Below are 15,117 nucleotides of genomic sequence, written 5' to 3' on the forward strand. Positions count from 1 at the left end.
CAGCTATAGGTTGAAAAGCTAGGGGCCAGATGGTCTGTCTGCCTTTCCCTTACCTGATGTGAAGGAAGGCTGTAAACATGGTTCAACTGGCAGTCTACTCTAGCATTGCTACAAAACCATGAAGAGCAGTGAGACCGTATGAGTAAAAGTAGATAGCATTTTTTAACAAGTTAGAAATAACATTACCTGTTATTTGTCATAACAATATTCAAAGTGATATTTGAGAGTTTTCTTGCTTAGCATTTATATATGAATGACTATTACTATGAAAAATCTTCCCCCCAAAATTCAAAGATTCTGTTTAAAGGTAATGAATAAAGAAAAAACAAAACAAAAAAGAATTCAGTAGTGATTCTTTAACTAAATGTAAAGAATACTAGAAGTTCAACACTGATTTAGAGGAAATATCAATTTAAAGGAAAATACAAAACTAAGAACTTCAATTATCTTTGACTCCACACATTAATGGAAGAAAACGCAAAACTATTTAAAGCTAGCTGAACGTTTGGGAACTATGCTGCATCAATTTTAGATAGGTGGGGGTTTTTAAATACCTCATGGTATCACTGAACACATTAATTTGTAATAGTTTTCCTGAGTATGACTACAGGTTTTGTGCCTTTTTTCTGTCTATTTTTGGAAATATACCAGCAACCTCAAATGACTCTTTAACATACAATGGGAATAGCTGATTGTTCTGAGAAACTACCTGGTTTTAAATGGATACAAAGAGGTCTGTCTCATCACTCAGGAAGGTTATTTATTGGAAAGAGTAAGACTTTCTGGTTTGGGAGTAGGCTTGATCCAGAAATGTGGGTTTGGGTCTACAAATGAAGGATACACGTACACACACACAGAGGTGAATGAATGTATGAATGAATGAGAGAAAAGCACAAAGCAGGTGAGCAGGTGCTCTCTAGTGTTAAAAGTGGTGATCAAACAGATTATAGCAATTACAAGAAGGGGAAAGGGTCTGCCAGAGTGACTTCAAAATTGTCTAGAACAATTTTAACCCTGGCATAAGCATGAGGAAGAACCAGTAGGACAGCTCCAGATACACACATCTACTCCGGGTGAAGCATTCCCAGGAGCCTGCCTGTCAGTGCTCCTCGGGCACCAAAGTGTCCAAACCTACTTGTTGACTGCTCCTGTGTCAGAAGAATCCGGTTTAACATGAGCCATTAAAATAAAGCAATCCTTCACTTAAATCGTCCCGCTTTTCCTTTACTCCTGTCTATCACCTCCTTGGCAAGCTGCACCAGGTACCGAAGGGATTCAGCCTCCCGCTAACCCTCAAGCAGCCTTTCCAAGGCACTCCGGCCGAGTACAAAATCCAAAAGCAAAGACGTGGTATCGACTGCCTGACTCCAGCGGGGCCAGAGGTGGGGGGTGGGGAGGGCTTCTTCCCCCGGCTCCTCGCCCCCGCCTGACCCTCCGCGCCAGCCCTTCCCCTCCCGCCGGCCCTGCCCGCCACTCCGGAGGGCAGCCCTCCGCCTTCTCTCCCTCCCCGCCGCCGGTGGTCAGGGGTCGCCCCGGCTTAGCCCGACACGGGCTGCGCGGTGCCGCTCGCACCGACAAGGCACCGGCACCGACTCGAGGCGCCAAGAAGCGGCGGCGGCGGCGCGCGGGCGGCGGCGGAGCGCGCGGACGGCTGCGCGGGGCAGCGCGAGGCAGCCGCTCCAAGACCTTCGTGCCTCTGCCCCTACCGCACGGGTTGCTCGGCGGCTGGCTCAAAAACCAGATGACGCTGATTTAAATATTTTTTCTCCCCCCCTTTCCCTTTAAGAAGGAAGAACTATCCCACCTGTGGATCGTACACTTGTTCTCTCCCTGAGAAACACTGCTTGCCCTTCAGTGAAAATAGCAGGCTCCAGGAAAGCTTTGGAAGTGTTTTATCTTATACTTACGGATATATAATTGCTTATAATTTCCCTAAGCAGAAAACGACTAAGACTTCTAATAACAGTGTGAAATACAGAAAGGAACTTTTCTAAGTCTCAGATATGCTTTTTGGAGATCCGCTTTAGTTTTCTCTTTCAAACATTCCATCCGATAACGTTCCGAAAAGGGGAAGCTAAATCCTCATAAAGACGTGGCCCATTATTAGTGCAAAATGTCGAAGCCACAGACACCCAGGGGGGAAGAGGGGGGGGGGGGGTGGCGCAGAAAGAACGAAAAAAAAATTTTTAAAAGAAGAGCTATGTTTCGTTTGTGCGCGTTTGCGTGCTATAAAGAGCCGTCTACATTCTCAGCGCTCCCCTAGGCAGACCTTTCTTGCAGCGTATTTTGAAAATTACTCTATTACGCCCTTACCGAACTGAAGAGGGGGGGAGAAAAAAAAAAAAAAAAAAAGAGAGAGAGAGAGAAATTGGGACAAGGGGGAAAGAAGAGACCATAACTCATAAGAACAATCCACCTTTTAGTGCAGGTATCACGGGGCAACAGTTAGATAACATTGTTAATAAAAGTAATGACTGAAATATGAAAAGAAACTGCAGGGAAGGAGCTTACGTGAACAATTACGCTGGCAGCGCTCGGGAGCACTGGAGAATTCATTGCTACAGCGCCCCCTCCCACACACAGCTTGAACTAACGATTTTATCCTGAAAGATTGGGAAAGAAAAGTTCGTTCTTTCCCTGTCTCCCTTGCTGCTTTTCCCCGCTCTGCGCTTTAAGCCTGTGAGCAGATCTGCCGTCCCCGTCTCCCCTCGTTCTCACAGGTCGCTCTTGCAAAGCGCCTCGCTCAGAAAAAGCCTGGTAAACTGGGCTCCTTTTACTAGAAAACTGGACAACTCCGCTTGCACAGTATGCGTGTGTCATTTGTTATTTTTAAATACAATAGTCTATTATTTCACGTCGTTGTCTCCGGGAGATGGTGGCGGTCCCCCATTTCATGAGAGAAAGGAGAAAGCGTTCCCAGACCATTGTGTGGTTATGTCAGAGGAAACTCTTTCTGCTGCGCATTGTGTTACATCTCCAAACCCCACCAAGTTCCACTTCGCTCCGCTTAAAAAGTTGCTGTGACCGGTGTCATGACAATTGGGCAATTGGCATTGTCCGCGTAACAGGCGTATGCGCCTCCCCGAGCCCCGGGGAGCCCTCCCGAGGCGGGGAAGTCTCTCCTTCACGCCAACGAGATCGGTATTTCTTTTCTTTCTTTCTTTCTTTCTTTTTTTTCTTTTTTTTTTTCACCTGAGTAAAACTGAAGGGAGGGGGGTCCCGAGTGAAGGGCCACCAGGCAGGCGGCAGGGCGCCGGGCAGGGGCGGGCGGGCAGCCGCGGTTGGCAGCGAGCGCGCCCGCAGCAGGGGCTGGAGTGCCATTCCCACAGACGTGGCTTTCAACTTCACTCGCCCGAAAACTTCAGCTCCTGTCACTGGTGCAAGGAGATGTAGCTAATAAATGACAAACCGCAAAACCTGTCTCCCAGGACGGCAATGAGCGATAGCTCAAAAGGGGCGGGGGGATGGGGGGGGGGGGGCTGCCGACCACCTTCTCAGCTGTGCTGGAGCAAACTGAATTAAAGAAGACAAGGCGAGAGCACTGCTTAAAATCTGGGAAGGTAAACGCTGAACTAATGAATAGATTATTCAAATAAAAACGCAATGTGTAAAGTCTTAATGTCTCCGTGCAGGCATGTTAATTTGCCACAGTTATTACCAATAAAAAGTTCATGTAATACTATTCTACTGTTTAACAGCGCAAGTTAGACGGCTTTTTATTAGTAACGGGTAGTACTATGGGAAAATTAGATTTAAGCGGTGGAGCCAGGCGGATGAAAAACCTTTTCCCTGCGAAAGGCATTCAAATCAAACAGAGATAACTCCAAAAAGAAGTGAAATACAAGCACGTACACTGACTGATATTTAAAAACGTTACTGACACGGTTTTTTGGTTTGTTTAGCGCAAAGACTTCGCCAGCTATATTTAGATGACCCCACTAGCTATTCGTTCTCCACATTGTGCAGAGTCAAATTAGTGGTGTACTTGTTATAATAAAATGCATACCGTCTCCTTGCAGTGGGTAAATCCATTCCTTTCTGAAGCCATACAAAAATTATGCAAATCAAATCAACACAAGAACTTGTCTTTTGAAATGATAATATTTTACTCCATTAATCTCTGATTGCGAAATTAACCCCGTTTCTGTATATAAAACAATATTTTTAGACCGCTCAAATTAAAACATCAGAAATATAATCTGTTGCTCTTTGTGTTTGGGGGAAGGGGAGTAACGTTCCTGATTTAAACATTCTTCCCACCACCGAAATCACGAAAATGTATTTTCGTAGAGGAAAGACATGCAGATAGAGGCAAAAAACAGCACCCGGATTTTACACGGACGGGCACGTATACCTAGCGTATATAACATATGGATATGAGTGTAGATATGTATGGAGATTTCTCTCTCGTCTGTGTGTGCGCGTATCTACACACACTCTGAACTGAATTATATCAAATCTCTTGGGATCACAGTATTTATTTAAGTACTCTTCCCAGGTCATAACTGTAACACTCACTTAATAGCATTAATCCCTTGTTATAATGTAAACACAACGGCCATTGTATTCCCAATCTGTATTGTTCCACTAATTATTAAAGAGCAGGAACTAAAAGCAATCAATTCGCATAGATAAACACTTACTTACACCACTCCTGCTGGAGAAAGAACAGACTCGGCTTCCCAAATAAAAATGCAGAGAGTATAGCACATTTTGCAAGGCATGCAGGTTGACTTAGAGAGATTCATGTATGACTTTATAATGTTATAATTAATTTTGCATTCTCAGCTCTCCAGCTGCTGCTCCGTTCAGAAGCAGAGCTCATATACTTCGAAATCGGTCTGCGGAACACAGGAATTGACTATTCAGATATAATCGCATGATATCGATTATTCCATAGAACTACTGAAATATGAATGTTTTATATAAAGCTTTTGGTTTTAGAGTTTCTATTTTTATTTAATATATGCGCATTAAAGACCAAGCAGGGAAGCAAATGTCTTTTCTGTAATCTGTTGCACTGAGTTTACCAGTTGTTTATCACTCTCTTATCAGGAAGTCGGGAGCTAATGACAAGAAATACCTGTTGGTGTTAACCTCCTCCCCCTCACCTACTTTTTTAAGGATTGCCTCTTCTACAGGCCAGCTGATAGATCTGGATAGGAATTAATCCGGTATGTCTGGTGGCCAGATCTCTACTGCTGCGTGCAGGGGCAGGGGTAAACTGGTATGTGGGTCTCACAGCAGCAGAGGAGGAGACGAAGAAGGGAAAGAAATAAAAAATAAGAAAGAAAAAGAAAATGGAAAGCTCGGATTGCTTCAGACACTAGACGTATCCTGATACTTGAGCATAGATTGATTCAATACGGCATTTTCCCCGCTGTGTCTGCAAGGCTATTGAAAGGGCTTCTCCAAATGTAATTTTATATTATTTTTTTTTATCAACTGCATGTTTAATTGATTAACAATAGGCTGCCCTGGTAACCCGCAATTCTTCAACTATTACCATCTCCCCTCCTGTCGGTGGCGAGCCCGTTCCCCGGAGCACCTCGTCAGATGCGTTTTCTCCATCCTACCTAACTGAAATTACCCAAGGTGTTCCGTGAAGAAGCCGGCCATAAACGTCAGGCGACTTCATCTGATTAAATACGGAATGCGTGCTCACTCACAGGTCTCGGAAAAATAAACCACACAGTTTGATGAATAGCGGTTGGTTGGGGGGTGTGTGTGTGTGTGTCCCCTTCCTGTTAGCTCCTAGGCATTTTTTTTTTCAGTTCGTCCCGGGCTGGTAAGCCGGCGCAGGTTGCGGGTGAAGGGCTTGCGGGCAGCGCGGTGGCTTCCAGCCCTGCGGCCCCATCCCTACCTGCCGGCCTGATCCCGCCCCGCCCGGGCGGCGTTGGCGTTGCGGGGCGCAGGTGCGGGCCAGGAGGTGCGGAGCGGCCTAGTGCGCCTCGGCTCCGCCGGCAGCCGCTCGGTGGGGAGGGCAGGGCCCAACGCCGTGCCCTGGGGCTGGCGGGGCTGGGGAAGTGCGGGGGGGGGGGGGTTAGAGCCCCGGCGCCGCCGCGGGGGGGGTGGGGAGGGCACGGGACCGCCGGCACCGCGCCTCGTCCCGGGAGCCAAAGGCCAGAGCTCGACTGCGGCCAGTTCACCACCGGTCTCTGGAGAGTCCCTCTAGAATAATAATAATAATAAGCATAAGCATAAGCATACGCACATATATGTATCTATTTATGTTTGCCCTGAGAAGGAAAGAGGGTGCTTTCCTCTTGTCCCCCCGTACCCGGACCGGAGTAGAGCTGGCAATGGCTGGAAGCTGATGCTGGCCAGGGCCGAAGGGAGTGGGCAGAGGAAGCGATTACGTTATTTGGGAAATTAATTACACCGTGATCGTGTTCCAGGAGATTTATCTGAACTTCAAAAGGGGGAGGGGAGGGGGGGGGGGGAGGGAGCTACCCCTCCGGAAGAAGTCACCCAGGCCTCTTCCCCACGCACCAGACCAGGAAGAATAGAAATATAGAAATGAAAAGAAGATGAGGGGGCTTTTTACGTTTTGTTTTTTTTTTTTTTTTTTTTTTTTTTTTTCCTTCATGTGCAAACGCGCTCCACGACTAGATCTTGACTGTTTGTGGCAACTTAGAAAACTATAAAGCTCCGGCTGCCAGGAACAGCGCGATCCTACGTCTGCTGATTTGAGCGGTTGCTGCTTTCTCCTGCCATATAGGGCAGCGCTGCTACACAGTGCCCGTCCCCTGCGCGCCGCCCGGCGCCCTCGGCCCGGCCCTGCGCGCCCACACGCGTGCAATGCGCACATCTGAGATACGTGTGCGTGAATATAGCGCTTTCGGCGACTGCGTGTGTGAAGGGATGCATATATTTACAACACATATTCCTTTCTGTTCCCCGCGTGGATATAGAAAGAGGGAGAGGGGGGATGTAATCGAGAGTATGCGAAGGAGTATTTATGGTTGCGCGAGTCCGGAGAGGAGCTGATGAGCGGTATCATCGTTTGGCTTCAGCAGTGTGCTCGCAGCCGGAGAAGCTGGGTTGCATTACAAAGCCTGCCTTGCCTTCGCTGCCTGCCTTCGCTGCCTGCCTGCCGGCCGCGGGAGGAGACGGGGCCGGAGCGGGAGGGGGCGGGCCCGCCGCGCTATGCAGATGAGCGGCGGTGACGGACAGCTCTGTTTTCCAATGTCCCTCAGAAACTCGAGTGCTCCTTCCCTCAACTCTTCACTTCAGACTCTATACTTCCCCCAAAATACAGGCTCGCAGGCGCTGGGGGAGCTGGCTGGCTGGCTGGGAGAACTCCATAGGCAGCAGCCACTTTTCTGATTTCGGGGGCTCGCTTCTCTCTCTCCCCCTCTCCCCTTCTGTTTCTCTCCCTTTCTCTCTCTCTTTCTCTTTTTATTAACCCTCTCCTCTTCCGCCTCTCCCAGATGCCCTTCCCCTCCTGGTTAGATTTCTGACCGCTCCGTTTATTTTCCTTTTTTTTTTGGGGGGGGGGTGGGTTTTTTTTTTTCCTCCTGTTTGTTTTTATTCTGACCGGGTGCGCATGGGGGGGAGCATATAACAATTCTGATTCTCTACATAACTGCACAGAGCCAACCGGGGGTGGGGTGGGGGGGGGAGAGAGAGAGAGAGAGAGAGAGAGAGAGAGAGGGAGGGAGGGAGGGAGGAGGAGGAGGAGGAGGAGGGAGGGCGGGAGAGAGGGAGAGGGAGAGCACGAAAGCAGCGCCAGGAGCAGCGGCAGCAGCAGGGCCGGTCACCCTCGCCCCCTCCCTGCTCCCGTGCACGCCAGTGCAAGCCATGTCCTATCCTCAGGGTTACCTCTACCAGCCCCCCGGCTCGCTGGCTCTGTACTCCTGCCCGGCGTACGGCGCGTCGGCGCTGGCGGCCCCCAGGAGCGAGGAGCTGGCCAGGTCTTCGTCGGGATCGGCGTTCAGCCCTTACCCGGGATCGGCAGCTTTCACCGCCCAGGCGGCGGCCACAGGCTTCACCAGCCCGCTCCAGTACTCCACAGACCCCGCCACGGGATTCCCCTCCTACATGGTAACTACCGAAGAGAAACCCTCTCCTTCTTCATTAGCATCCGCATTCTCATCCTCATCATCTTCAGCCTCTTTCCTCACACACTTACCATCAGCCCCCGACACCACGCTGCACAGCCGGGCGCCCCGCGTTGTCTCCGCGCTGCCGGCGCCAGCCGCGCACCCACCGCCCGCCGCCTCCCAGCCCGCCGGGGCCGGCGGAGCCGGGCGGAGCGGAAAGGAACGGCGGCCCGGGGCCGGGGCCGGGGCTCTGCCTCGCTCCGCGCCCCCGCCGAGCGCGGTGCAGGCGGGCCTGGGACCCGGGCTCGCCCCGCGGTTCGCGGAGCCGTGCGGGCGCCCCGATTAAAGAAATATGGATCGTCTCAGTCAGTAGGGTTGGATGCTCTCATTCCCCCCCCCCCCCCCCGCTTTCTCTCTCTCTCCCCTTTTTTTCCCCCCCTTTTCGCTGTGGTAGGATAGGGGAGGGTTCCTTTTTTTTTTTTCTTTTTTTTTCCTCTTTTTCCCCCCTCTCTTTTTAAGTCGGTGTTTAGAGGCGCTGCAGGCTTTATCCCCGTGTGGTTTTATTTACTTTCAGTGTGTTTTGTGCTAATGGTTTAACTGGATTTTAGGAATGAAAAGGAGCATCTGTTTGCGATCTGTGAGCTTCGCTTAAGCCCAAGATGGTTGTGGTGGCCGCAGTTTCGGATTTCACTTTCTTCTTATTAGTTAACAGGGGCATTCTCAATTGCGTGTGTGTGTATTCTGTGCATAAATTATAGAAATAAAACCATAAACTATAGAAACAAACTGCGCGTCTAGATGTTTATGTAGTTTTATAAACACACACACACACGGGGTCAGACACGTATCTAGTCCGTACACACAAAGACCTGTGCCCGGAATTTGAGTCTGGAGCCGCTGTCGAGATCCTACAAGGGGATGGCAGCGTAGTAGTTCGCTCTCTCCCTGCAAAGTGACAGGGAAACTACTTGCTTTCTGTCTGTAAAATACGGTGCATAAATTGTCGTGCAGTCTTTATTCGGGGTGGTATAAAAGATCTGAGGACCTCGCTTGCTTGTTTTTCCTGTTAAGAAGCAGTAGGCGAGTGGCTGGAAGTTGCGGCGAGGTTGTGAACTGTGCGGGATATTGGGTGATGTTGCGCCTGTGACTCGCCGTTCTGTGGGATTCAGAAACGTGCTGAAAGTTAGCGAGTTCCTTAGCGATATCTTTAACTTTTCTTGCATTATGCAGACTTAAATAAGCGCAATTTAAACGTTAAAGGGCGAATTAAAATGCTAATTACATCGCATTTGAACAATTCGAAACGGTGCATATCTTCTGATTTGCAAATTGGATTTGCAATGCATTAGTGCAGTGAATTGCTAAGTGGCGGCTTTGTTGTATTTTCTATAGCAAAAAAGGAAACATCTTTTGAACCTTTGAGAGAAATGTAGATATCAAGACACTACCTGTAGGGCCTTTAAAATGTCTACGCGGTTCAAAAATTATATTGGGAAATATTCAATTACAAGAAGCTGAAATTAGTCAGAAAGATTAAAACATCGCCGATTTTAAGCGCGTGTGCCTGTGTCTGTGTGCTGGGCGGAGGAAGGAGGGGGGGAATCGCAACTTAATGGCCTTTGGGTGCTGCTTCTCCCCCTCATAGAATATGGATACAAGACACCATCCTGGGGAAATACAAATATAACCGCCGATCTCGCCTTGACAACTTACTAATGGCTATCAGCAATAACAAATTGCCAACCCCACCGTTTTGTTCTCTCCAGGGCTCCCCTTACGACGCCCATACGACGGGGATGACCGGAGCCATCAGCTACCACCCGTACGGCAGCCCTGCCTACCCCTACCAGCTGAACGACCCCGCGTACAGGAAAAATGCCACCCGCGACGCCACGGCCACGCTGAAGGCCTGGCTCCAGGAGCACCGCAAGAACCCCTACCCCACCAAGGGCGAGAAGATCATGCTGGCCATCATCACCAAGATGACCCTCACCCAGGTCTCCACCTGGTTCGCCAACGCTCGCCGGCGGCTCAAGAAGGAGAACAAGATGACCTGGGCCCCGCGGAACAAGAGCGAGGACGAGGACGACGACGAAGGCGACGGGGCCAGGAGTAAAGAGGAGAGTCCCGAGAAGATACCCGAGAGCAACGAAACCTCCGCCGAGGACGAAGGTGGGCGCGGGGTGACCACGGCCGCGGCGGGTTGGCCCCATCCCGCCCCGTCGCGTCCCCCCGGGAGCGGGGCAGCGAGGAAGGGGGTGGTGGGTGCTGGGTTAACAAAAGAGCCCCCAAAACATGTCCCGTCCCGTCGCCTTCGGCTGCTCAGGCCGCTTGTCGCCGCGAGGTGCCGGTGGCCGGGGCGGGCGGGGGGTCGGCGGGCGGAGGTGCTGCGGCGGACGGCGGCGCAGTGCAGGGGGCAGGCGGGGCAGTGCGGGGGATGCCGCGGCGGGGCTAGCCCGTAGGGACGGATGCTCCTCGAAATGGGATTGCAGCGGCAAGGACGGGCCGGCTAGCGTCTCCCTGCCCACCGCAGTGGCGGTGGCGGCGGCCGTGGTCGCCTCTCGCCCGCTCTTTTTTGCCGCCCCGCCCTGACTGTGCCTTTCTGTGCCCGGCGGACCCTTGCAGGAATCAGCTTGCAAGTCGACTCACTGACGGACCACTCCTGCTCCGCCGAGTCGGACGGCGAGAAGCTGCCCTGCCGAGCGGGAGACCCACTCTGCGAGTCGGGCTCGGAGTGTAAGGACAAGTACGAGGACATCGAGGAGGAGGAGGACGACGACGACGACGAGGAGGAGGAGGACATCGAGGAGGACGAGGGCGGCGGCGGGGAGCGCGACCCGCCGGCCAAGCCCGCCACCTCCTCGCCGCTGGCGGCCGTGGAGGCCCCGCTCCTCGGCCACCCGCACGCCGACGCCGCCCGCAGCGCCAGCAAGGCGGCGCTGGGCGGCCGCGCCTCCCCCGGCCCCCCGACGCCGGCCAGCAAGCCCAAGCTCTGGTCGCTGGCCGAAATCGCCACCTCGGACCTCAAGAGCCAAACCCTGGGCCAGGGCTGCCAGCCCGCGCCGCTCTCCTCGGCCACCCCCGCCTCCGCCCCGCACAGCGCTGCCTACTCGCCCTCCTCCCTCCTGGGGAGGCATATTTATTACACCTCACCTTTTTATAGCAATTATACAAACTATGGGAACTTTAACGCTCTCCAGAGCCAGGGAATCCTGAGATACAACTCCGCAGCGGTGGCTTCAAACGAGGGACTAAGTCAGACTGTCCTAAATGCCAGCTCTGCCCACAAGCAGAGCAGTGACTCTTTGAAAACGATCACTAACCAGCTAGAACAACATTACAGGCCCTCTAGTTACGACTCTAAGAAAGGTAGGTGACTTGGTTTTGCCGCTTTCTGCCCCCTTCTCCCTCGCCTTCCCTCCCCGACCCGTGCAAGTCCTTTATACCTCTATACACTGTAAACACTGAAACCTTCTCTGGAGGGACCGCGAGCGCCCTGTCACCACTACTACCGCCGACTGAAGATGGGCAATAGTATAATCTGGGGATAAAAACCGGCATGTCGCCGTCGTATCGGTATCTGCCTCTAGGAACCGAGAGAGGAAATGTAAAAGACGATTTTTAGATGTGTCTCACAGGCTGCAGATACAGCTTTTCAAACTAATCTTTAGAAGGAAAACTATACGCAAAGATGACCAGAGAGCACTGACCAATTTCCACACACACCCCACCCCCACCCCCTCCTGCCCCGACGAACTGCTTTTGCTGTCTTTGTTTCCGGTATTCTCATGTTATTTTGCAGCTTTTGGTTCTGATAATTGCTGACCTTGGACGTGAAATTATGTGGAGTGTGAAATTTTTAACTGAGTTTGGGGTTTTGTTTTTTTTTTCCCGAAAAAGTTTTGCACTAATGTAATTGTCAGCTTATTCTAACAAAATACTCAAGCTACGGGCAGTTATAAAAAATTTGCCAGCCTTTTAAAAGACCTAGCTACGAATTCTGCGGGAGTGAGAGTTGGGACCTGCACACACTGTATAATCTAGTTAGCTGGCTGTGTCCTGTGACTAACTGACGGTTGTATTTTGACAGATCCCACTGAAGTCTGCACAGTAGGAGTACAACCATACCTATAGAAGTGCAATCACACAGCAATGCAAGTAAGTGAGAACATTTTCTATTACACTGATCATTTGGCATCAGGTCTAAGACAGGCTGCACAGTTCTAGACTTGCTTAACATTAATTTCTTGCTTAATTACTTAAGAGTCTGATTACGAAGTAAGACACTTTTCTGCTAGGTTTGGTTGGTGTGTTTTGTTTTTTTTCTTAAAAAAAACCAAACCAAAACAAAAAACCTTCTCATTACTTTTCTTTCCTGGGTTTGTCTTAATTTCAAAGTCATGTTAGACAGTTCCCTCACTTTGCATACTCTTTGCTTGTGTAAGGCTAAGCCGTAAGGACTATTTAAATGTTACAGAAAGAAAGCTTTAGAAAAAATGTCTTTTAAAAACAAAGTGCTTGTGCTCACGTGGCAGTGATAAAATTGTACATTCTGAGTAAGGCTTCACGCAGTGACCGTGTATTTAAAATAAAAAGGGACAATTTTTAGAGAGCGACATACATCTTGAGCAGGGTATGTTACCTGTGAAGTGCGTCTTGCCTAGCTAGCAATGGTACTCTTAATACCGCCACTATTTAGGGCTAAATAAACAACAACAAGAAGAAGTCGCCTTGCCGATGTTTTTTCAACTAATTCTTTTGTTAGAAGAAATAAGACGAATAAGAATTTGCCTCACTTCCTTTTTTTTTTGTCTTCCCCCCCCCCCCCCCCCCTCCTTCCCCGTTTAATGGTGTTAGAGTGTAATTGAAGGATTTTTGGATGATCTGGTTTTTTCCTTGGTCCACAGGTAGGTGTCACAATTGCTTTGAAAAAAGTCAGCAAGCCATCATCTCTCCCCGAGCTAATATATATAACAAATCTCTAAATCCGGATCACATCTTGTGCCACTGTATAAAAGAAGACCACAGAGCACTATTAAATCTTCAGACTCTAATTATTAAACCAGAATTTTGTTGGACATATGTGAGTTTGCTGGTATAGTATAGTTTCCCCAATGTATGTGTGACTTTTGAAAACAGATCTGTTTTTCTCAGGATATCTTGAATTGATCACTTCATTGCCACGGTATCTATTCGATAGGTGTGATAGGATTTATTGTAAAATTTATTTGTAAAAGATGTATACAGTAGAGATAATAAAGATGTGATTGGAGAACTTGAGTCCTTACAAAGTGGAAACAAATTTGATATTTATTTTTGTAACGATATAAAGCTTCTAGTAATTTATGCAAGTTGTATTGCAATGGAATCTAAACTTTTTGTAAATAAATTTTGCCTGGTTTTTATTTGAAACGTTGATGGTTATACAATCTTTGGTTGTTTAACGAGAATTCTTTACTAATTTATATCTTTAATTGTAAATAAAAACAGACTAGTCTGCAACAATACGGTGTTTTTGGTTCATTTTCCCCAAAATAATAATCTATTCTTTAGAAAATGACGAAAGTTGTAATTTCACTAGTAAGGCTTAGACCATAAAATGAGTAAGCAATTTAAGTATGTTGCAAAGATATGCTTTGCATAAATTAATTCCTTCTGGGTTGTCCCGTTATGCTTAAGCTTTAAATACACACATGTGTGCAAATACATATTTGTATATATACATGCATATGTGTAGAGAGTGTGATGTGAATACATGCATGTTTCTTATAAACTATTTATGCTGGGTGTGAAGTAGCTCTTTATTTGAGTTAACATTCTTCAAATCCGACATTTCAAGGGGGGGAAAAAAGAATTATAATTAGCTATGGCTTATTTCTAATTTCTTTGTTTCTGCTTCTGGCTAAAATATGCTAAGGGGAAAAAAAAGAAGATAAAAAAGTTCAATTCCTGCTTTTTATGATTTTCCCTTATTTTCTTTTTATCAGTAAACCATATCTTTACAGTCGCTTTGGAAGTCTACTTTGACTGGGCTCATAAAATTGCTAAGTAATCATTTTATTTTTTAGTAAAATAATGGGAATCCTCATATAATATAATTTCAGAAAAGAAACGAACAATCATTTATTTTCCCCAAAAGATAAATTGAGTGAATATAACTTACGGTTATAAAACAAGAATAATAGCTTCTTAGATTGCCCTTTAATCAATCATACACTTATTTTTCAAGAGGCTCATCTATTTTATTCCATGATTAATAATGTTCCAGCGTGAGAGCATTATTAGATCCCAGCAGGGGAGATCCTGAATGCTTTTAGCTGCTTTGGAATGGTCAGTTGGGGTTCATTATGGTCTGATATTGAACAATTTATAAAATCTTGTCTAAACATCTGCCAGCTCAGATAGGCCGATGTGTCTGAAGATGGGAAATTGCTGGACCAGTTGATATTGACAAACGGATCTCTCTCCAGTGGCTTTTTGTTCAGTGAAAATTAGTGGCCTCTTGCTCAGGTCTTGTTAGAAAGGGCATTTGAAAGTGATCTTAGATACTTGAGGCATCAGCCTTGGGAATGTTAACTGGATAAAGAGCTGTGCTAGTCTGGAGTCAGGAAATATGCTGTGATTATATTAAACAGGGGAAAAGGAAGCTGTTTTTCTTAAAAACATATATGCAATTCCCATGATCAATCTTTGCCTGCACTCCACCTCCCCCCCTTCATATTTTACCCCTATAAAGACATCTAACTGATTGAGAAAATGCATGTGTTTTTCAGCTGATAGGGCAGAAATTAATATTGTAATTCTGGAAAACTCTGGGATCCATCTAGCTAAATATAAAACACTAAAGATCTTTGCAGCTGGAGGCCTACTCATCTTCTTACGTTGTTTGTAGAATGATGCTTCTTTGCTCCTGTAACATCCTGTTTTTCACTGAGGTAAAATGCAATTGTATCTGTGTGCAATGTGTAGTACGATTAGACAAACAGCTAAGAAGTAATTCAGTTTCCCCCCCCTCCAATTTAGCATATGATGTAGATGCAAATATTTACTGTAATTGTCTTTGACCGTCTTT

At 48.0% G+C, this 15,117-nt stretch overlaps 1 protein-coding gene across 1 annotated transcript; it reads left to right on the forward strand.

Moving 5' to 3' along the window:
* Nucleotides 1-7,717: 7,717 nt before the first annotated feature.
* IRX2 (iroquois homeobox 2) lies at nucleotides 7,718-13,456 on the forward strand. Its single transcript, XM_055705229.1, has 5 exons — nucleotides 7,718-8,046; nucleotides 9,812-10,217; nucleotides 10,671-11,414; nucleotides 12,136-12,203; nucleotides 12,953-13,456. Exons 1-4 carry the CDS (start codon nucleotides 7,804-7,806, stop codon nucleotides 12,177-12,179), a joined length of 1,437 nt encoding a protein of 478 aa, XP_055561204.1. The 5' UTR covers nucleotides 7,718-7,803; the 3' UTR covers nucleotides 12,180-12,203; nucleotides 12,953-13,456.
* The last annotated feature ends 1,661 nt before the right edge of the window (nucleotides 13,457-15,117 follow it).

This window comes from Falco cherrug, chromosome 3 (assembly GCF_023634085.1).
Source record: "Falco cherrug isolate bFalChe1 chromosome 3, bFalChe1.pri, whole genome shotgun sequence".
In the NCBI taxonomy this organism is placed as follows: domain Eukaryota; kingdom Metazoa; phylum Chordata; class Aves; order Falconiformes; family Falconidae; genus Falco; species Falco cherrug.

Coding starts and splice junctions, on each gene's coding strand:
- IRX2 (XM_055705229.1), top strand. CDS start 7,804: ATGTCCTATCCTCAGGGTTACCTCTACCAGCCCCCCGGCTCGCTGGCT. Junction 8,047..9,811: donor CGGGATTCCCCTCCTACATG/GTAACTACCGAA, acceptor TGTTCTCTCCAG/GGCTCCCCTTACGACGCCCA. Junction 11,415..12,135: donor TAGTTACGACTCTAAGAAAG/GTAGGTGACTTG, acceptor GTATTTTGACAG/ATCCCACTGAAGTCTGCACA.